Source organism: Gossypium raimondii, chromosome 13, assembly GCF_025698545.1.
Source record: "Gossypium raimondii isolate GPD5lz chromosome 13, ASM2569854v1, whole genome shotgun sequence".
NCBI lineage: Eukaryota > Viridiplantae > Streptophyta > Magnoliopsida > Malvales > Malvaceae > Gossypium > Gossypium raimondii.
This window is the reverse complement of record NC_068577.1, coordinates 58,476,072-58,499,080: the sequence shown is the minus strand read 5'-3', so window position 1 is coordinate 58,499,080 and position 23,009 is coordinate 58,476,072. Positions and strand designations below refer to the sequence as shown.

General features: G+C 33.4%; 4 protein-coding genes across 9 annotated transcripts; 2 read left to right on the top strand and 2 right to left on the bottom strand.

Annotated features, from left to right (window-relative positions):
• Positions 1-1,846: 1,846 nt before the first annotated feature.
• LOC105784050 (OVARIAN TUMOR DOMAIN-containing deubiquitinating enzyme 10) lies at positions 1,847-5,589 on the bottom strand. 3 transcript variants are annotated; one of them, XR_008193002.1, is made up of 9 exons: positions 5,498-5,589; positions 5,339-5,393; positions 4,966-5,040; positions 4,767-4,841; positions 4,638-4,686; positions 4,281-4,381; positions 3,781-3,839; positions 3,069-3,183; positions 1,847-2,668 (listed from the first exon to the last, which is right to left on the bottom strand). XR_008193002.1 is itself a non-coding variant. In XM_052626974.1 (9 exons), the coding sequence occupies exons 4-8, from the start codon at positions 4,799-4,801 to the stop codon at positions 3,105-3,107; spliced, it is 300 nt and encodes a 99-aa protein (XP_052482934.1). In that variant the 5' UTR covers positions 4,802-4,841; positions 4,966-5,040; positions 5,339-5,393; positions 5,498-5,524; the 3' UTR covers positions 1,847-2,668; positions 3,069-3,104. The 3 variants fall into 3 exon arrangements, 2 of the variants coding, with proteins under 2 accessions (XP_052482934.1, XP_012465278.2); XM_052626974.1 differs by having other exon boundaries at positions 4,281-4,358; positions 5,498-5,524; XM_012609824.2 differs by lacking the exon at positions 1,847-2,668 and having other exon boundaries at positions 2,949-3,183; positions 4,281-4,358; positions 5,498-5,525.
• A 16-nt stretch (positions 5,590-5,605) lies between these two features.
• Positions 5,606-6,236, bottom strand: LOC128031982 (OVARIAN TUMOR DOMAIN-containing deubiquitinating enzyme 10-like). Its single transcript, XM_052627181.1, has 2 exons — positions 5,933-6,236; positions 5,606-5,835 (listed from the first exon to the last, which is right to left on the bottom strand). The coding sequence occupies exons 1-2, from the start codon at positions 6,234-6,236 to the stop codon at positions 5,606-5,608; spliced, it is 534 nt and encodes a 177-aa protein (XP_052483141.1).
• A 4,001-nt stretch (positions 6,237-10,237) lies between these two features.
• Positions 10,238-11,614, top strand: LOC105784392 (uncharacterized). Of its 4 annotated transcripts, XM_052625989.1 has the most exons (3): positions 10,238-10,915; positions 10,952-11,038; positions 11,111-11,614. In XM_052625989.1, the coding sequence occupies exons 1-3, from the start codon at positions 10,382-10,384 to the stop codon at positions 11,474-11,476; spliced, it is 987 nt and encodes a 328-aa protein (XP_052481949.1). In that variant the 5' UTR covers positions 10,238-10,381; the 3' UTR covers positions 11,477-11,614. The 4 variants fall into 4 exon arrangements, with proteins under 4 accessions (XP_052481949.1, XP_052481950.1, XP_052481947.1 ...); XM_052625990.1 differs by having other exon boundaries at positions 10,238-10,867; positions 11,012-11,614; XM_052625987.1 differs by having other exon boundaries at positions 10,952-11,614.
• A 9,338-nt stretch (positions 11,615-20,952) lies between these two features.
• Positions 20,953-22,634, top strand: LOC105783278 (lysM domain receptor-like kinase 3). The gene has a single exon (XM_012608637.2). It carries the CDS (start codon positions 21,149-21,151, stop codon positions 22,490-22,492), a length of 1,344 nt encoding a protein of 447 aa, XP_012464091.1. The 5' UTR covers positions 20,953-21,148; the 3' UTR covers positions 22,493-22,634.
• The last annotated feature ends 375 nt before the right edge of the window (positions 22,635-23,009 follow it).

Sequence of the window (23,009 nt, the reverse complement as noted above, 5' to 3'; positions counted from 1 at the left end):
GATAATGTGTCTCGTTAAAACATTACTAAGATAAAAGAATACACATATCTATAACATGTTGTCTTATTAAAAATCTTACCAGAAAACCCAATAAGACAATCTCGATTAAGAGAAAAATAATATAGCCCGTATTTGCTTCACCTTATGACAACATCACATAATATCTCAAATTCTTACCCAATAGATATAAATTAATCGTCTCATCATCCACAGTTTTAACATGATATATGTTATAATGTATATCCTTTAAAATCAAAATACTTTATTTGAGGTGACTAGAACATAGTGTATTAATTATTGTTTTGCTTCTTCGGATAACAATGTATTAGCTCTTCTAGAGCCTTAAATTAATTTTGTACTATGAAAGATTAACATGTTCTATTATCACATTGAACATAGTGTAACAATATATTAACTCTTTTGGAGCCTTAAATTAATTTTGTACCACCAAAATTGGTTCATTCATTACCAAACAAGAAATACATGAGCGAAGTTAGAAAAATATTTTTTGGGGATGAAATTAAATTGTAATTTTTAAATGATTAAATCAAGATTTTATCATTTTTAGGGGGCCAAAGTGCAAATTTGTCTTTACTAATTTAAAATTTTAAAAATTTTAAAAGACCATTTTAGAGGGGGCTCGGGCCCCTGCCAGCCTCCCTAGATTCAACCCATGAAGAAAGATGCTTCTTATCCCTAAGAATAATATGCACTGTTGTATGTTTCCTTTCCTTTAAAAAATATTAATTGAATAATAAAAATTTTAAGGGTACGACCAACACATAGCCAATATTTTTTCATAAATTATCTTTTTTTGAAGGGTTATATTGAGAACTCTTGTTCTATTATTTATCTCTACATCTCTACTTCTAGTGATGAGAAGAATTATTACTAGTAAGAAATCTAATAATTATGTAATTAGCGTCGCAATCCACAAAAAATAGGCGTATAATAGGTACACAACTAATGACCTTTCATACAACATTGATAACATAAGTTATCTTCACTCCTTAAAGGGTTCTCTTGGGAATTCTTGTCCTCATATTTATCTCCATTAATATGATCATCCCTTTTACAATTATTATAAAACCACTTACGTCCACGTTAAACATTACGTCTAATAATTAACTAATATTTTTCAATAGTATATGAAGAATATAATTTAAATTTTAAAATTATTATTAAAATAAAATTATAATATTAAATAATTTATTATATTATTAAACATAAATAATTAAATATTTATGTTTAATAATATTGAGAATTATTGATATTTTAATATTTTAAGTATTTTAAAATTAAAATTAAAAATTTATTATTAATATAATAATATTAAGCTTGATTCAAGTTAACTTTTATATAAAATGAATTATACATAAAATTTAACTCTCTACATTTACGTATTTTCTGTAAATTATTTTCGATGAAACAGACACGCCCTAATCTTGATTCTAAAAATTTTAACTCTCTGTATTTACCAATTATGTAATTTTATTTTTGTTTTACACTTTTGCTAAATATTTTATCCTTAATTATTTAATTCATAGGATGATTAATAAGACATTATTACTTTAACAATATATTCTCTCATGAAAAACAAAACAAACAAATGACAGGTTTTTTATATTAAATTTCACAACTAAACAACGTATTTTCGTATTTGTCTCAATAATATTGGTGTTCAACAGATGACGTCATCTTCATGCAAAACCAAGCCCAACTCTGGTAAAAAAAATTACTCTAAAGAATAGCCATTTTATACATTCCCCAAAATCCATTTACAGTAAGTAATTAATTATTATATATATAAAAAAAACACCTTCCTAAGACAGTACACCACAGTAAATATCCTTAAATATGTATATGTATCTGTTAATCATATATTGGTTTTCTTGTTGCTACCCTTACATCACCATTGGCACGTTACAAAGAAGGAACTTCTGGTTTTTGGTTTACATTTGTAAAAGAACCAGACAAGTTGCATGTTTTGTCAGTTGAAATCTTTTTTCAAAGTCATCTTGTTTCTCACTTTTCATCAAAAGCATACATATCTGCCTATTTATACATACATGTTCATAAGTGTACGAGTGTGTGTTAGTGTGAGAATCAATGGCGTCATCGAAGAACATGGGGTTAGAGATGGCTTTATCAACCAACCCTTCAACGAAGAAACCGAGGACTGGTTCTGCAAACAAGGCAAGTACTTCAAAAAACAAGAAGACAACCACCAAAGACCGCCATGCAAAGGTTGATGGTAGAGACAGACGGATCAGGTTACCAACTGTTTGCGCGGCTAGGATTTTTCAGCTCACAAGAGAACTTGGGTTGAAAACTGATGGTGAGACCATTGCATGGCTGTTGCGTCAAGCTGAACCATCGATTGTTGCTGCTACTGGTACTGGTGTAAGTGAAACATCAACAACACCTGGTCCGACCAACAACAACAGCACCAACACTGGTTTGGTTCCTTTCTCAACTGGTTCAGATTCCCCTTTGGCTACCTCGGATTATACCCCTTGTTTGACCTTTCTTCAGGAACCTGATCGTATGTTGTTGAAGAACAGTGGGGATGTTTCAAGGGGTGAACCAAGTTTACCACCTTTGGAGTTTGATTTTGATTTGGAATTTTCTGCTCATGAGATGGCTATGTTTCAATCGGTGGCAGCAGCTGCAAATCATGATAAAGAAGGGAAAATTTGAGTGTATTTTTAGTTACTAAATTGTAAGAGAAGAAAAAAAAAAGGACTTGCTTGTTGTATTAAATAAATACATTAGATATGCTGTAATCTTAAGTTTTGTGTAATGGGGCTTTGAATGTGTATGTTAATGGTTTTCTTTTAACTGAATGTCGGAATATGTGTACAAATTCACTACTTTATTATTATTATTTAATTTTATCGCTACAGCGACTGGAAACATCATCGGCACAACCAACGGACTAGCTTGCATTGAGAAAGTATGTCTTTATTATTTCAAGATTTGGGATTCAAGAAATTTACAAATCAAGATGATAATGTCTTTGCTCTTAAAAATAAAACATTGAATCAAATATGGTAGAAAATACGCACTCCAAACGTTTTCTCTGAGATATTCATTGATATTCATCAGGTGACTCGAAATGCTTGTTCTGAAACATTCGCCCTTTTTTCTTCTTCTTCTTCGTTATCCCAAATCCCGGCACATCTGAGAACGAAGGCAACATTATTTATCAATTTGCAACAACATGAATAGAGATATAAAAAAGGATATGTTTGATGACTGTTTCTCAATTTCTGCATACGTGCCCATTCTTGGCCCGTGACACGTGCAATTCGCTACTTACGAAATGTTCGTTCCGTTCCAGAGACCTTGCTTGCGTTGACTAGTATCCCCATCGGAACATTGTCACTTATGCAGCAAGTCAACAAATCAAGCTATGCACCTAAAATCCTCTCAAACCCAAAACTTAAACTGTCTGATAAATTATCTCAATGTAATGACATTGAAAACCTATGTCAGTTCATCTATGTTGCAAAAGAAACTGTGTTTCACCATTAGCAAAACGACTACATCAAATCTCTTTGGCAAGAAAGAGTTCAAAGCATGCAAACTATGACGCCATATTCGAGCAATATGGAATATATTTCCATGTCTTTTATCAAGTTGTCGACTAGCGACGCATTTAAGACATAATGAGTGAAAAAGTTCTCGAGACAGTAACTGGCCAACTCAAACCCTCCACCAGTCCACTGTCCGGAAAAAGTTATACAAAAGAAGTAACTTCCAAGGACGGATATTTACCTCCAAATGGATAGATTGAGTTGTAATGCACCTCTGCCCAAAAGCTCAAAAAAAAATAACTGCACAGGACAAATTAAGCCGAGTAATTCAATGCAAAATGTCCACCGAGAGTTGTAATGATTGAACTCTTGTCTTTCTTCTCTTGAGAACGACAAGACGGAAAGTGAATAACATAACCTAAAGGGTCAAACCAAATGCTACTTGGACATGGGTACGAGTGTTAGATAAAAGTATGTATTCAACACGGATATGATCAGATTTTTGTAAGTTTTCCACGTGTTAGGAGTATACTTGAAGGTCACAACCCCATATCTATATGTGGGACACGGATACTTCAAGAAAAATAAAGAATCTGAGCAACATATTTAAACCCACACGACAAAATGCTAGAAGGAAGGTTTAAAATGGCGTTCAAGATATTGATTTAAATCCACCAAAAAGAATTTATTCATAGATTCTATAAATGAAACTAATTGAAGCAGAAGTGAGAGTAATTGTACCTCATTTCGACTTTTTGACATTCGGGAGAATCTCAATGTAGCAAGTGTCCTTGAAAGACACCCAATATTTGCATCATACTGCAACACATTTTAACACCATACTGCAACACGTCACTAGCAAGTATTAGACACCCAATATTTGCATCATATATTTTTAAGATAGCCAATTCTAGTTTTTCCGACTAAAACAACAAGTGTATACTTCAAAGCAGAGAACGGAGATATTGGCATCGATTAGTCTTTCAAATCTATAAATTCATACTGCTTAGAAGGACAAACTAGCTGAATGATTTCAATATGCAGGTCAGGCAATTAAACAATTTAAACCAAAATGAAATAGACATAGCTGGAGCATACCAAATCCACAGCAGCTTGCAAAGTTACATGATCACCCCATTCACCACTCCTATAAGCATCCGCATAATGAAGAAATAAGGTTAACAGAAATCAAAAGAAACAAGTTCAAGTGAAGGAATAGAAAAATACTTGGACATCTTCTCCAGATAGTCACCATATGCCATGAGAACGTAACCCTTGTCTATATCTGGATATGATTTAAAGCTGATTGTGCATGATATTGCAAGACAAGAAACATTAAACATTGAAATTCAAAAGCAATGCACAATGGTTTCAATGAAAGACTATAACACAAGCTCAACAAAAATAAAAAGGCTGAAAGGCCAACCTGATTTACGACTTGCTGTCTCAAAAATTCATGATGCTCAGGAGATCGATAAAATTGATCAGATAGAGCACGGAACTGGAAACATCATGAAATGAATGAGACATTAGATGTGTAATTTGTATTAAGCAGTGCACTAACAATTAATGAGCTTCCATGAGCCTAAAGCCACGTAAGATATCATGCAAGTGTATTTACAATAAACTACATTATACGAGGGGAAAGGTCAGACGTAAATGAAGAAATCATAAAGTATTTACTTTACCATCTCTTACTAGTACTTTCCTAACATGCATTATTCTGTCTACACATTAAACTTCCATAATGTAATCGCATTAACCATGTTAGCTTCGTACTTTCAACTATAAGAACTAACCTGACAAATACCATCTCCTTCAACTTTAAGCTCCACCAAATTATAGACCTGTAGTCTATTATAGCAAAAGAATTTCCAATATATTCGAAAAATAAGTCAACCAAAGAGGAAAATGAAAACAATAGAACCATATAAGCAGAAACAATAGAACCATAGAACCTTTCTAGTAGCCTTTGATGATCTAAAGTTGCTTCATCAACTGAGGGTATTTCACCATTGATTCTCGGAACATGCCATACACAACAAGAAGAAACAGAAAATCATAAACTATAGCCTTTTTTGAATTGTCATAATCAGTGATCCAAAGCTTATAGTCACACTTACAGGAACAGGAACCATCTGATTCAGCCTTTTCCCCACTTCACGGTCAAGTGCATACTCATCTGCTAGCTCCAATGAATACAACCGATCCACCTCCGATACCAATTTTTCTTCGGGGCTAGAGCACGAACTCAAAGGACCTGTATCATCTTGCACTTCCTGACCACAATTCTGTCCTACAAATCACAAAATATAAACACAACAATGCAACACATTAAAAAACACACAAGCAATATCGAACATTAAACTTGAATATCAGAATTTCGGTTATACCAGAACTAAAGTCTCCAATGGACTGATCAACACAATCTTGTGGATAACCAGACACTTTGTTCGAAGATTCAATAATCGCACGTTGTGACAGTTCTTGCAATTGAACAGTATGAGCAATAGCCTCATCATTTTCAACATTACAACATTCTCTGGCACCGTAATGATCCTCGAAGTAATTTACAGGGTAATGCTCCTCATCTTCTTGAGTTACCACACCATCATATCCACAATTAGCATAAGGATCACTATTGAATAGTTGCAATCCCCAATAAACAAAAGCATGTTCTTGTTCATATGTAATCATTATCTGTAAATATAAGATAAATCTCCAAAACCCCCAAAATGTGCTTCCTCCTGAAAATGCAAAACCCAGATTCATTACTGGATTTGCAGCTAAAAGGTGAAGTAGATTAGCAAAGATTTTACACCCAAAAAATCAAATAAAATTGCAATGGCATCGAAATAAAGAATGAATAAACAGAAAAGAAAATTGAGATCATAAAAACTAAAATGTCAGATCAAACAATGGCATTATACAACATTAAACAATAACTAAAAAAAGAAAAAGAAAAAAAAGGACTGATTTTCAAACTTACCAGACAAGCTGAATAAGAATGGAGGAAAATTAAGTAAGTAATTATCCATGAAATTAACAGTAATAAATATAGAGAAAAGAAAAAGAAAATGCCGCAAAAACAAAAATGAGAATAGTGCAGTGTAGTGTGGGAAGTAATTTTTATTTTAAAAGAAAATGTTTAATTAAAATAAATAACGGAGGGAAAAGATGGACGTCACCAGGTTTATAGCCCACGCTTTTCTTCCGTGAGTTAACGGACACAATTTTCGGCACTTCTACTATACTATACGCTCCTACTTAAAATGTTTAATTTTAAGAATTTTGGTAAACTTAGATATATTGGAAAAACCATACCAAAATCGATAAATTGTTAGATATTTTGGTAAATCTTTAGAAACTTCGATAATCCGTTAGATATTTTGGAGAATTCTTGGGAATTATTAAAACTTGGTATATAATTTAGAAATTTTGAAAATATTGATACAATATTAGAAATTTCGTAAAATTTTGATGACATCAAATACAGGTCCTTACTCCTTTGAATTTCACTACACTTATTAAAGTATATCATGTAATTCATATCAAAAAGAAAGACAAATTGGAATATGAACTAAGATAAAAATAGTAAGAGTTAACATCAATAATTAGACAAGTACTAAGTTTAATATCAATAATTAGACAAAGGGTTTAGAGGCAAAAGTGCACTTTGATCATCATTTAAAAGACGATTGATCTTTTGCTTAGCGAAAAAAAGCTAATTATTAAAATCGAATCTTAATCAATGATTCTTTAACAAATGACATGAATCAAACTTCATTAATAAGATAATTTCTATATGTTAAGAAACATCTTACGTGAAAGTTAAATGAATAGGGCTAAACTTAATAAATAGCTTATCTATGTTCCGTATCTCTCAATTTATTTATTTGAAACTAAAAATCTTTTATCAATTAGTCATGTACTCATCAGTTTAAGATGCAGAAAAAGCGACACATATTAGGCCGTGTGAATCTCGAATAACAACTGTGTACCCAATCTCCCCTCCTCCAACCAATTGTACCACATCAACATTACACTTGAGCCACCCCAAAGAAGGGGCCGATCAAGTCGTAACAGAACCACCCCACACCCCATGATGCCGTGTCCCAACTCCCAACAGCAGCAAAAACAGTTTTGGCATCCACCCAAGCCCGTAAAAAATCATGAGCAAAAGCAACAATACACTCCGCTTGAGCCTGCACCTACTGCCAGTAAAGAAGATTGCGATGGAACCAAAGGGACCAAAGCAACATGAGGCCCCTATACTATTGCCGCCCACTAGGCAAATCAAGCAAATTTCCAACAAAATCTGCAACAGTAAGCCCCGTAAGTTGATACCTGGCCAGCGACCAAACAGCCTGCACATACTCGTACCCCAACAAAACATGTTCCAAATCCTCTGCTGATGAACAACGTGTGCAAGTGATAGTCAACATCATCCCTTTTCCAACCAATCTAACTTTAGTAGAAACAAAGCGCCGCAAACATCGCCAAATGAAGTCCTTAACCTTAGGCGGCACTTGACAGCCCCAAAGTTTCAACCAGGGTCCCTCAACAAAGCAAGACTCTATATTCGAATACATGACCATACCTAGTCAATAACTGAACCGAACAAATTCCGGACATCACACAACCAGGGATCGTTAAATACCCCAATGGAAGCACCATCCCAAGACACCAACGAGACCCTCTAGCAAATAAAGAGCAGGCAGCGAGCAAGCTTTTCCAAACATATGACGGATTAGTACCATTAGGTGCCTCAAAGAAGCTAGTGTCATGATAATTGTAGCTTTGAAAATGCGGCTCACCAAGCTATCGGGTCGCAAGATCAACCTCACAACTTGTTTACCAAGCATAGCCAAATTGAAACACCTTAGATTATGGAACCCTAAACCCCCATACTTCTTAGGGACACACAACTTGTCCCATGTCGCTCACCGAACTCCATGTTGACCGTCGGTGCCAGAACCTCACAAGAAGGAGTTCATCATTTTCTGCAGCTCACACAAATGTTAAAAGGCATGAGAAAAACACTCATGCTGAAAATAAGAAGAGACTGAGCCACAGTTTTCAAAAGTACCTCTTTACCAGGACGAGAGTGTAGCCTCTTCTTCCAACTATAGAGCCGTTTACTTAAGCGATCCCGCACAAAAGAAAAAAAAATATTGCTTCTTGTTTCTGCCAATCAATTAAGGGAGGTCTAGATAACGCTTATGATTCAAAGGCTCACTAACTCCCAAAGCCGTCATAACAGTTGTGCCTGCCAAATTTTGCTCTTCTTCTTCTTCTTCTTCTTCTTATTATATACAACAAATTTGTGGATAAAAATAAATAGATTGTTTAACTAGTGTTTTGAGGTCATTTTTTTTACTATAAATCTTTAAAACAACATTTCTCATATTATTAAAAATAATAAATAAAATTATCCATTATTGTAAGGCATATTATTAAATTTAACTCTTAATATTTACATTTTTTGTTAATTTAGCCTTTATTATTTTTTGGAGTTAAAATTAACCCTCAACCTTTCAACAAAAAGAGTCAAATCACTTTTTTTAACGAAAATATTGAAATATTGGCATGACAACCTGTATGACAGCCAACTTGTACTTCTTGCTCACATGACACTATTTATCTTATATATGTCATGCCAAAAATTAATTTAAAAATTATAAGAGTATTCAAAAAAAAACTTAAGAAGAATTCAAAGTTAAAAAAAAATATATAAAAAGTTTATACAAATTTTAAAAAAAAATAGTATGGAGTACATGCGGATTGCTATGCATGACTATGTTTAAAATTTAAAGTTTTAGTCAATATTTTCGTTAAATAAACAACAATTCAACTATTTTTAAAGGTCGATATGCAAATGTAGCTTTTTAAAAAAGTTGAAAGTTAAAATTAATTAAAAAGAATAAAAGTCAAATTCACAATAAATATACACATTAATAGTTAAATTCGACATTATACCTTATTGTAATTGTTAGTGCAACCCAAAATAGATGAATATATAAGCCTAACAAAATGAATTAAGGAAAGCCATTATTTTTCTATATGTGAAAACTTATTTATTAAAAATTGATTAAACTACCTTATAATTTATTGCAACAATTAAGTCATAATAACATTGTGACAGGATAAATCTCAAAGCTATACATGAATTATGATTTAACGAGTAATTGTACACATGAACTTTGATTTTGTGCAACTTTATACATGAAATTTTGATTTAATCCAATTCTTGTAAATTATTAACATCATTTTATGTTTATATATTGCATACATAAAAATTATATTTATACAATATAAAAATAAATTGATGTATTTATTTCTTTAAATATATATAATTAAATCAAAATTAAAGCTTCAAGTATACATTTGAACCACAATTAGAGTTTCACGTGTATAATTACACCAAATTAAAGTTCATATATACAATTGCACATTAAATCAAAGTTCATGTATCATTTTGAGATTTATCCCATTATAAAAGGTAGAAACTATTGAAATTGAATGCATTATTCAACATATCGTAGAAGATTAACGTTGTGATAAGAGGAATACTTCTCTATTTTAAATTCGAGAATTAATGAATTATATCAAACTTGCATTAATAAAATGTAATTATTATTATTTGGTAGAGGGTTACATAAGAGATTGTTACCAACTTAACTTTTTTAGTGAGAATATCCTTATTTTTAATCAAATAGATTTTTAACCATTTTTGACATATTTATGGATTTTTACTAACGATCATGAATACATAACTTTTCTTTTAATGAACCTTAGTTAATGCGTCCTTGGTGGTGGAGGTGGTGGTGTCCTCCTTGGTAATGGAGCTGAAGGTGGAGGTGGTGGTGGTGGTGTCCTCCTTGGTGATGGAGCTGAAGGTGGAGGCGGCGGTGGTGGTGTCCTCCTTGGTGATGGAGTTGAAGGTGGAGGCGGTGGTGGTGGTGTCCTCCTTGGTGATGGAGATGAAGGTGGAGGTGACAAGGGTGAAGGTGATGGTTCGTTCATTGGTGGTGAGAAAGATGGAGGTGAAGGTTGGTCCATTGGAGGTAAGAAAGGTGGAGGTGATGGTTCATTCGTTGGTGGTGAGAAAGGTGAAGGTGAAGGTTGGTTTATTGGAGGTGACAAGGGTGGAGGTAAAGGTTGGTTCATTGGAGGTGACAGGGGTGGAGGTGAAGGTTGGTTCGTTGGTGGTGAGAAAGGTGGAGGTGAAGGTTGATTCATTGGAGGTGCTAGGGGTGGAGGTGAAGGTTGGTTCATTGGAGGTGACAGAGGTGGAGGTGATGGTTCGTTCATTGGTGGTGAGAAAGGTGGAGATGAAGGCTGGTTCATTGGAGGTGGCAGGGGTGGAGGTGAAGGTTGATTCATTGGAGGTGATAGGGGTGGAGCTGAAGGTTGGTTCATTGGAGGTGACAGGGGTGGAGGTGATGGTTCGTTCATTGGTGGTGAGAAAGGTGGAGGTGAAGGTTGGTTCATTGGAGGTGACAGAGGTGGAGGTGATGGTTCGTTCATTGGTGGTGAGAAAGGTGGAGATGAAGGTTGGTTCATTGGAGGTGGCAGGGGTGGAGGTGAAGGTTGGTTCATTGGAGGTGATAGGGGTGGAGGTGATGGTTCGTTCATTGGTGGTGAGAAAGGTGGAGGTGAAGGTTGGTTCATTGGAGGTGGCAAGGGTGGAGGTGAAGGTTGGTTCATTGGAGGTGACAGAGGTGGAGGTGAAGGTTGGTTCGTTGGAGGTGAGAAAGGTGGAGGTAATGGTTGGTTCATTGGAGGTGACAGAGGTGGAGGTAAAGGTTGGTTCATTGAAGGTGGGGGAATTGGAGGTGGTGGAGGCGCCCTCAAAGGTGGAAGTGAGACTGGCGGAGGTGTGTTTAGACGTGGTGGTGGTGGAGGACTCCTTATTACTAAGCAAGTTTTGTTGATACTTAAAGGATTATCAAGACAGATGCCATTTAAACAAATGAGTTGGGTAATGCAATCTTCTCGCCTTTTACATTGTTTAAAACAACCCAAGAGAGCATTAGTAGGTAATGAAGAAGATGTAATTGTAAATGCTAATAAAACAATAAAAGAACTAAACACCAATGCCTTGGCCATAGAGAAATGAAAACTCTGAGGAATATGAAAGGTGTTTAGATTTAGAATGGGATGCATTACAAACTAAAACTTATGCTACTATTTATACATAACATTCACATCATTACCACTTCTATTCTTTCTTTAATATATAATTTATCATTAAAATAAAGCTTTTAATATAATTGAATGAGAATATTAATAATGCAATTCATACAACATTAATTACAAATCAAGCACATCAATTTAGTCAACTTTTTATGTTTATCTATTAATCCCCTTAATTTCATTTTATTATTTTTACTTAAATCTTATGGTTATGTATAATTTCCTTAATTTCCATTTCTATCAATCAACTTATGTTTTATTACATTATTACTCACCAAAATAGTGGGTTAAAAAGTTGCTTGATGTACAAATTACTTATATAACCTTATAAATATTTATATCTTTTAATGAGTTTTGTAACATTAGTGAAAAATACCTATTGAGTGCAAAATTTACCAATGTACTTTAATAAAATTGTCAATGTGTATTTGTACTTTCAATTTGTTTGATTTGGTATTTTTATTTTTGTTTTGTCCAACCTTTTAGTACTCTGGTCTAAACATATATTGACACATGGACCACTAAAAAGTATCACGTGGCACTGTGGATCATATGGAAAAACTAAATGGTCAAAAATAGTATAAAATTTTCCTATTCTTTTTAAAGGTAAAAATATTAAATAAAATATGATTATTATTTTCTCCCAATTTATAATATCTTTGTCTCTACAACCTTGAAATTCTTCTCCTCAAAAAGAGAAATTTTTTTGTATGAGATTTTTAATATTTTGATGGTTAATAATTTTTTCGGTTGACTAATACAAATCCTTAAAGAAATTAGGATTAATTGTCTCTATAATCTTAAATTTGTGAATGTGGGTTAGAAGTTTAACATTTTATTTATAAATTGTTGTTACTAGTGTGATTATCGAGAATCCAACTCGAAAAACGGAGTTTAGCCTTGAAAATCTTACAACCAATATTTAGGATTGAGAACTAAGATTACATATTGTCATCCAAATGATAGAGATAATATAGGAAGGACATACTTGCAAAAAGGACATTATCAACCTAACAATTACAACTTTGTAAATAACTTTTATAGTTTTGTAATAGTCTTACGTTTAACCATAGTACGCATTGATCCATCAATGACTCATATTATACATTAGATTATATGATTTTTATAAAGGTTTTAATTTTTCAAAATTTAACCCCACAACCCAAATTTCTTAGCTCCACCTCAACCCTTATCTTTGTAACCCCTAAAAGGTTGTGCCTTAATTTGAGCATTTAACCTATTATATATATAAACTACACCCAAGGTTACTAAACTAGTACTATTAGTAAATTTACATTTTGATCATTAAACTTAAAAAAGTTACAAAATGGTTATTGAGCTATTCGAAAGTTTTCATTTAAGTCATTAGGTTGTTAAAATCGCTGTTGTTTGGCCTTTTTTGTTTGCACTGTTTGCACCAATCAAAATTCTCTTTCCCCTTCTCTTCTACAATTATGTTTTTTCATAAAACATGTTTGAATGTCACAAATCTACGAACCAAAATCTAAATAGCCTTCTTTTTCGATCTCTGGCACTGTTCGTCAGATCGACCTAGATCTAAGGTATATTCTTCTACTCGTTAATGGGTATTGATCCACCGTATCGATTGCCGATTTGTCGCTTGGAGCTTGCTAATCAAACTTATTAAAATGGGTTGGGCTTAAGACTCTTAAATTTTAGTTAAGCCTCAAATTAGAGGCTTTTGTAGTGGTCTATGCATAGCTAGGTTTTGAGTTGGGTGGATATTAACAACCATTAAATATTAAAGTACATTTAGGGTGTTTAAGAGCTTAACATAAATTATAATCAACTTTTATGCATGTAATTAGAGGTTTATAAATCTACTTGTGGCTCATATCATGGTATAAAATGGCAAAAATTAAAATTTCCCACAAATTGAAATTAAAAAATAGTACCAAATTGTACCAATTACATATGTTCCAAACTACATTTTGCCTAACTTGTATTAGGGGTGCTTTAGGGCAAAGTTTGATTTTTTTTGGGTAGAATTAAGTCGTATAAGATTATATCCTTATAATTTTTAAAGAATTAAATCAAAATTTTATCATTTTTGGAGGGCCAAAGTCAGGGGAGAAGTTAGAATTTTTTTTTTGGGGGCCAGAATTAAATTGTATATTTTTACGGTAGTAAAAATTCAATTTCATCATTTTAATAGTGTAAATTTACCATAACTAATTTAAAATTTTATAAATTATAAAGGGCCTAAATGGGAAATTTTCCATTCCCAGCCCCCTGGCCAAAGTGTAATTTTAGCATGTACTAATTTAAAATTTTTTAAATTTTAAAGGGAAAAAATTTTAAATCTTAATCCTCATTTTAGGGGCCGGGGCCCCTGCCAGCCCCTGCTGCTGCCCTTGGGTGCGTTTGGACACTATAGAGTAATTAGATAAAAGTGTAATTATTAGGGTAATAATGTAACAACCCGTTTTCAGTTAAATCGAAACAATAGTTTCGGGACCACAAATCCGAGTCAAAAAGAAAATTTATTGTAATATTATTGCATGGTCTGCATTATGATAGGAAAGATGTATGAAAATTTCGATAAGAAAATTTTACCGATTTCATGTTTAATTGTTAGTAAGGACCAAATTGCATAAAGTGCAACAGTTGAATTCTAGTAGCTAGAGGGATTAAATAGCTATGAAATTCAAAATTTGAGCTCCTTGTAAGGCAAGTAGACCATTAAGAGAAGTTAGTAGATATTTATGATGATTCATCCATGGAAATTTAAGAAAAGAAAAGGACTAAATTAGAAAGGAGAAAAATAAAAAAATGATAATTAATTAACAGATAAAAATATCATCTTATTTCATCATCTTCCCCAAATTTTTCTATGGAAACCCTAGCTAAGAGAGAGAAATTCAAGCAAGCTTAATTGGGAAAGTAATCATGTCTCATTTTAGTAATTTTTATATTTCCTAGATCGTAATAACCTAATCTATCTATTTTGGGGATCAATTTGTAAAGTTATCAAAGTATTAAAATTTTTCATGGATGGGTATGCTGAAATTTTGAAATTTATGGTAGAAAATGAAAGGTTGTTGATAGATAAACAAATTTTGTAAAGGAAATTTTCATGAAATTGTGATTTAGGGACTAAATTGAAAAGATATAAAATTTATGGAAAATTTCTAATTTTTGTGAAATACATGGACTGTTATTGTTATATGAAAAATTCAGCTAGGTTTGGAATAAGGATTAAATTGCATGAATTTCATTTTCCGAGCCTAAGGACGAAATTGAAATTAATCAAAAGTATAGGGGCAAAATGATACTTTTTCCTAAGATGTAAATTGGATTGAATTAGATATGAAATGTGTTAAATTGATGTTAAATTCATTTGTATAGATTCGAAAAGATCAAACATGAAGCTAGATAGAAGAAAAGAAAAAGTGTCGGATTAGTAGATTTCTATATACGAGCAAGTGTCGAGGTAAGTTTGTCTAACTAAATTGTGTTTATTTATATGCTTGAATTGAATGTTGCATATATGAATTGTATAAATGCCTTATGTATGAAATTGATCACATTTTCGATTATGTCTGATAAATAATGAGTCCCGTTTGAATAAATGAAATTCGATGGATACAGGATTTCCCGTATTGGTTGTGGTCCTGCATATGTTGCAGACACACCATAGCTCGAAAGAGCGTCCTATTATAAGCCCTCTCGAGCTTCCTGTTATATGGTTCCTACAAGCATCCTGATCGGTATTGATCCTGTACGTGTTGCGGACATATCGCAGCTCTTTGTGAGCGTCCTGTTATATGATTGGTATTGATCTTGCATATATTGCGGACATACCGCAGCTCTTTATGAGCGTCCTGATATAAGGTTCTTAATGAGCTTCCTAATATGGCTCGCTTGAACTTCCTGATATATGGCTATTCGAAGCTTCCTGATAATAGCTCTTCGGAGTTACTGTTAAGCTCACATAAGCCTTCTGTTTCAAACTCTTATGAGTTTCCTGTTATAGCCCGGATAAGCTTCCTGTTACATGGCTTACATGAGCTTCCTGTTATATAGCTCGAGAAAGTGCTTCCTGATTATGTACTCTAATGAGTATCCCTGAATATGAATTGACGGATTACAGTTTTGTACACTTCGAGTGTACTACATGTGTATTCATCAGTATTTCAGAAAAATTCAATGGGCAAAGTTATGCCATGGTTAAATTGTATTTGAGATAATTTATCATGGAAATATATATGTTATGTGGAAATATGTCATGAAAAGCATATGTATAAGAAAGTTATTACATGATGAGCTCATTCATGTTCTTGGTATTTGTGTGAATTACTTAACTAACATGATTAGTGAAATTGTGTGTTTTAGGCTTTAAGCCAAATTGCTTGGATGCCAATTATATATTTATTTTAATGAAATAAATGGTAAGTTAATTCCAATTATACGAACTTACTAAGCATTAAATGCTTACTTTATTTTATTTTCTCTGTTTTATAGTACTCAGAAGCTTGTGAAGGTTGGAACTTGGTCGGAGACATATCACACTAACCCTCAGACTTCTCGATATATAAAATAAGCTAACTTTTGGCATAATGGCATGTATAAGCTAAGTTAGACATAATGATGAAATATTTTCGTTGTAACTAGCCATTGGAATGGCTAGTGTAAGACATATTTTGATGTAATTATATAAAGCCTTATCAAGTTTGATGTGTGATAAAATGGTGATATGATGAGAAGTATACAAACCTATTGATGAATACTTTAGAATTAGCATAATTGATAAAGCATGTCTATGAGCATAAATGTGTCTTTGATAAGTTTAAACGCCACTAATGTGCCCTATTTATGTTTGAGAAAATAATAAGACATGTTCAATCAATTATTGTGGGGATCGACTCATATAAACAATGAACAATAAGAAATTTAAAAGATCAAACACACAAATTTTACGTGAAAAATTCCTTCAAAGAGGATAAAAATCATGGGCAGAGGAAACTTTAGCTTTTCACTAAATGAGTAAACAAACAAGAGTACAATATGGAAAAAAATAAACCTAAATGTACTAAACGTATAAACCCAAACTCCAAAAACAAAGCCCTAACTCTCATAAATTCTTCTAAAAAGGGATACAAAGTTCTCTCCATAGCCACCACGAAAACTCTCACCAAAACTCATCTGCGACTACATTTTGTCGTTCCCAAAGAAAAGCCTTGTAGTACTATATCTTTAATTGCCTTATCAAAATAGGGATACAAAGTCCCTTTAAATAGGCTAAGTTTAAAGCGCTACAACGACTAAAATATCCCTAAAGTGATCAGAGTTCGATCGAGAAAAGATAGCAGAGTTTAACTAGGAGAAGAAACCCGGTTTTTATGGGAAACACGTCACAACGTCCCCATTCGCGTCGTTACGACATTGTCTGTCGTCGCAACATTGGGAAGTTTCTCGTCATGAGATCGTCGGCTGACTTTGGTGTTACGATACTGAAGTCCTTGTGTCGCTATACGGGCTGCAATATGTGCCTGCAAACTGTCTGATTAACGTGAGGCACACCCCACAATTATATTGTCCCCCCAAAAAAAGTCTTATATGGTGTGTATGCATAAAGTACATATAATTTGTGTATATTTGTACTTAATTTTGTATCTCTGGTTTCAAATTTACGTATTTTTCAAATTTCATTACAATTAGTTGTTTTTACTTAAAACATGATAAAATTTTAGGCTAATATTCGAGTTTGGATAGGTAGTTCGGACTTTAAACATGTATGTTTCATATGAGTAATTTAATGATAAATTTTAACAATATTACTTAATTTAACTAACTCTTTAATTTTTATAAATTACGGAATAAATGATAACATTTTAAAGTAAAAGAACTAAGTCTTCAAGTTTTGTAAAAAAAAAACTCATAATTAAATAAATTTTTATAGTTTTATATAACTCATTTCCCTATGTGTATATTTGCATTTGATTTTGTGTTTATGGTTTCAAATTTATGTCATGTATTATTGTGGAGACACTAATGTTGAGAAGATATTAATTTAAAGATTAACAAGTAGAGGTCTAGTTTATGCAAATTCCTTTATAATTGACTATTTTATTTTTATTTGTAAAATTGTAATATAATGGAAATATTAATGTATATAGTATTTTAGATCAATATAATGTAAATATTGGATCGGTTTGAAAATTTACATGTATGAAAAATATAATTACATCAATAAATTCAATGTTAAATTTTTTTTTGATGAATGATGAAGTTCATTAATTCAAGAATGCAGTTAACTGCTACAAAAGAACAAAAAAAATATTGTACAATAACTTTATGCTATACAAATAAATTAACCAATGATATCCCAAGAAACACAAAGTGAAGCATTAACAGGATCAGTTTTATTGGTTGGTTTTCTTCCTAAATGAGCCCGCACAATCTCTTTAATCTGCACCAAGATAGCATCTTTAGCCAAGAAAGATGCACCAAAATACCTCTTGTTCCTTTGTCTCTATATCACATACAAATATGCACTAGTACTCCAAGTAAGCTTGAGTATAGCAACAAACAAGGACTTCCCTTTTAAGTTTCAATATCGCTCAAGCTAACTTTTGCCTCTAAGTTCCCACAACCCTATGAATGGAGCAAAGGCGCAAAATTGATTGCCACACATTTCTTGAAAAACTGCACTCAAATAAAATGAGATCACGTCTCTCTGCCCCATCCATACAACGTTAAAATACTAATCGTACAAAAAAATACAAAAAAATATAAACCTGTGTAAGTGAATTACTCCTCATATGTATTAAAGAAACCTTATCCTGTAAAGCCAGATTTGCCAACCCTATATATTTTTGCCGACCCTGTAATAGTTGACTGCAAATTGCAATTAATTTAAAATATAAATAGCAGCACTTGGAAACAGATGGATATAACAAGAGAAGTAACACTAAACAAAGAAACATGGCAAACATATTTTGTAGTTCTTTTTCTTTTATGTTCATTACCATAATTGTCTTGTCTCATGTTTTGTTCTCAAATGCTGTCTCCAACTGCAATGAACCATGCCAGAACCCTAATGACTGCTCTGGTCAGCTTATCTGTCTTAGAGGTAGATGTGAAGATGATCCTAATGCCGGCACACAGATTTGCAATAGGTACAGGCGCCCCACCATTCCGCCAGTGCTGCCCCCGAGGAAACAGCCCGCACCGGCTCCTCCATCGTTTAGGGCTCCAATCTTTCGGCCACCACCAGCACCTCTTCCATGATACTGGTGTATGCATTAAAGACACCTTGTAAGAACAATATAATTGATGGAGGGGTCTGATATTGTAGTAGGAAATTAGGGTAGGTTGAATAAAAATATCTAGGGATCGTATATGTCACCTGGTCCACGGCCAAAGGTTTCATTTAATTATGGTCAATAGATACAATGAAATAAAACATAAAACCTTTCTTAAAACACATGAAAGTAAGTGGAAACTAATATAAATATATATGTGCATTAATGTATCTGATTGAAGGTGATGAGATTTAAACCAATATGATACTTTATGATTTTATTTCAATAATGATGATGATATGAAAATGTAGGAATTCATCTGTATAGTTTATTTTATTAAGAGTATGAAAATACTTCGATTTAGGTCCAATGTTGTAGATTATTTGACTTTTCTGCATTTTCTCTCTCATATAAAAAAAATGGATTGAAATGAGTATTTGAATTTTTTTATATATAACTGAATGAAAAATTCTGACCAAATTGCGAGTAAGCTACAAGCATTTACCTTGGCGAATGGCAGTTCACCTGGTGCTGGACTCCGATAGAAGGTTTCAGCCATGGGGCATTTGTGGGGAGGATGAGATGAACTTGTAGTTTTTGCAGGGGGAGTTGAGGGCAGCGCTAGTGGTGGAGGCTGTTGGGGCTGCTGCGGGAGGTGGAGTTTGAAATTTACAATTCAAATAATTATATATTTAGACAACAAGATAATAATTAATGCATATATGTTTAAAGAACTTACGTATAATATAGCCACTTGTGCATACATGTTTTTTTTTTTTCCTTTTCCACTCAAACAAAGTCGTAAAATAATGTCAACTAGGTTGTTTTATACTTGCTTAGATTAAGAGCAAAATTATGGAAAGACATCAAAAATGGCAGCCGCAAAGAACATAAGCTTTCTTGTTTTTGTCCAAATTTTGACGTTCTAACAAGTCATCATTCCACACCCATATTTAAATTAACACATTCTAACAGTTTTTGCAGATACTGTAAAAAGTGTGTTCAAGTTATATACAAGTGTCTGAAAATATCACAATCTGTGAGTTCACTCTACTGTGTGAGCAAATGAGGAGTGGTTAAATTTTATTATTGTTTCTTCTAATCTCTTAATATTATATTGATAAAGGCATAATGAAAATATTGATTTTAACGACATTGACGTGGAAACCTAGATGGCAATCCACATGTACTTCACAATGGCATGACATTATTTGTCTTTTATATCACATTAATAAATAATTTAAAAATTATAATATAATATATATAATATAAAAATTTCATAAAATTTTAAGAAAATAGCATAGCGTACGCAAGAATTGCCATGTGGGCTGTCATGCTTAGAAATTTAGTATTTTAATAATTACTTTCATTAAAAAGTAACAATTAAACTCTTTTGAAAGGTTGACCAAGTATTTAATGAAAAATAGTAATCAATAATTTTGGTCAAATCTATGCTAAATTGTGAGTTTAGTTCCATATATTTTAAACATGACTCAAATGGTACCAATTAAATCTATTAAGTCAAAATTCTATTATTAATCTCATACTATGCGTAAATTATAAGTTTAACGTTTGTTTTCCAATTCAATTATTTTTAATTTCTATATTTTTCGAACTAAATTTTCAATCTTGACTCAAAACGATAATGCGACGTTTGTGTGAGTATCATACAGAAATAATAAGATGAGATGATATTTTATATAGTATTTTAAAAATAATAAAATTTAACTGAAATTTCAATATTAAAATAACATATGAAATAAATGATTAATTTTCACTCTAATGATAATTGTTTTAATCTGCCGAAGAAGAAAAGGTCCAACAAGCGTAGGGTCAGTCCCTTTCTTTCGGCCTAAAAGGACAAACGCGTTGTATTTCGTCTTCATGTTACATCAATTTCTAAACTTTTAAATAATTGTTTTAAAAAAATTCATATTTAAAAGGACTAAACCAAGAATTTTCCACAAGTTTCCTACCAGGGGAGTGTTCCCACTTGCGCAGGTTCACGGCGGCGCCCCTCTCTATAACAAATAATCATCGCCTGTTTCGCTATGTTTTCTTTGTTCATATTTCCGACTAATTAACCCCAAACTCATCCATTTTTTGATTTTTTTTCCAATTTGGTCCTCTTCCTTCAATTCTATGTGCAAAACCAAAAAGGCAACCGACGCGTCGGAACCTCGACCTGTTTTGTCCAGATCTCAACGAACTCGCCCGAGTCACTCCCCTGGAGCTCAGTCAAGTAGCCTGAGTCATTCCGCGATTCCTTCCTCTTCTAATCCCACCAGCGACCTTTACACTTCCTCTTCATCGTACACCAAAGCGACGTCATCTGGGACCGGAACATCAATTTCAAGCCGTACTTCACTTTCAAGCCTCCGTGAATCCCTCCCTGAAAACCCTCACATCTATCACGTAAGTGAAATCAGAGCTGCCACTAACAATTTCCTAGCCAAACGGTACTCTTCCTCCTCTTCCGCCTCCACCGCCGCTTGTTGGCGTTGCAACCTCCGCGGCCGTGACACCGTTGTTTTCCAGCGCAAGTTCCGCCATAAAATTCAAACGTCTCAGCTAAAAGAACGATTATCCGTCATTTGTAGAAGCCATCACATGAGCATAATTAAACTCCTTGGTGCTTCCGTTTCCGGAGATCATATTTACCTTGTTTATGAGTTCGTCGAAGGATCGAATCTTGTTGATTGTTTGAGAAACCCTAGAAATCCAAGCTTTACTGTTCTTTCGAATTGGATGTCAAGAATGCAGATTGCTACTGATCTCGCCCACGGCATTGATTATGTTCATAACAAAACCGGATTGAATCTCAGTATCGTTCATAATCACATTAAAAGCAGCAGCATTATCGTTACGGAGCCCTCTTTCAATGCAAAGATTTGCCATTTTGGAACCGCACAGCTTTGCGGCGAAACGGAAGAGGAAGTAGCGGTGGAAACTGATACCTCGAAACGCGAAACGGAAATCGAAGAAATAACGGAAGAAGCTAACGCCTCGAGTTTAAGGAAATTGAAGAGATCTGATAGCGGAGATAGACAATTCGAAGGCGTAAGAGGTTACATGTCACCGGAGTTCAGATCTAGCGGCGTCGCGACGCAGAAATCCGATGTCTTCTCCTTCGGAGTGGTGGTTTTGGAGCTGTTTTCAGGGGAGGAGGCGTTAAAATACCGGTTCGATAAAAAGACAGGTAATTTCGTACGAACGTCTTTGATGGATACTGCGGAGGCAGCGACGGCGGAGGGAAGTGATGGGCTGAGGAGGTGGATTGATAGACGGTTGAACGATTCATTTCCGGTCGACGTGGCGCAGAAGATGATACGTCTAGCGTTGGATTGCGTACACGTGGATCCAGATAAACGGCCAGATATGGGACGCGTGGCGGGGAAAATTTCGAAACTTTACTTGGAATCTAAAAAGTGGTCGGATAATGTAAATATTCCGACAGGCATTTCTGTCTCACTGGCGCCCAGATGAGATGAGCTGGAAAAATGGCGGCTTTCTTAGTTTAATTTTAATTTGTATTTCTTTGTTGATTTTGAAACAAGTGCAAAATTACCAATTTTTTAATTATTTTTTCTCCGTATTCAACAGCAGCAACAAAAAGCCTTTAACATAATTACTGTAATTTTTTGTGATTAATTTATTGGAAATACATAATTTCAGTTAAAATTTTAAATTTTTAATTCATATTTGAATTAAATATTCATATCCACAAAAACCAATTTCAAGATTTAAATATATATAAAAATCTTTTATATATAATCAAAGTTATAAGTATTTTATAATTAATGATTTAAATATCTGAAACTGTATCCATTATCCAAATAAGTAATAAAATTGAATAGTTTAGGGACTATTTTATAATTTTTTATAATTAAGTAACCAAGGGAGACTTAAAAAGGTTTGGCTATTTCAAAGTCTAAAGACTTTACACACGCGGGGGGGTTCGTTTAATATCTTAAATTGCAAGATAAAGGGAAAGAAAAAGAAG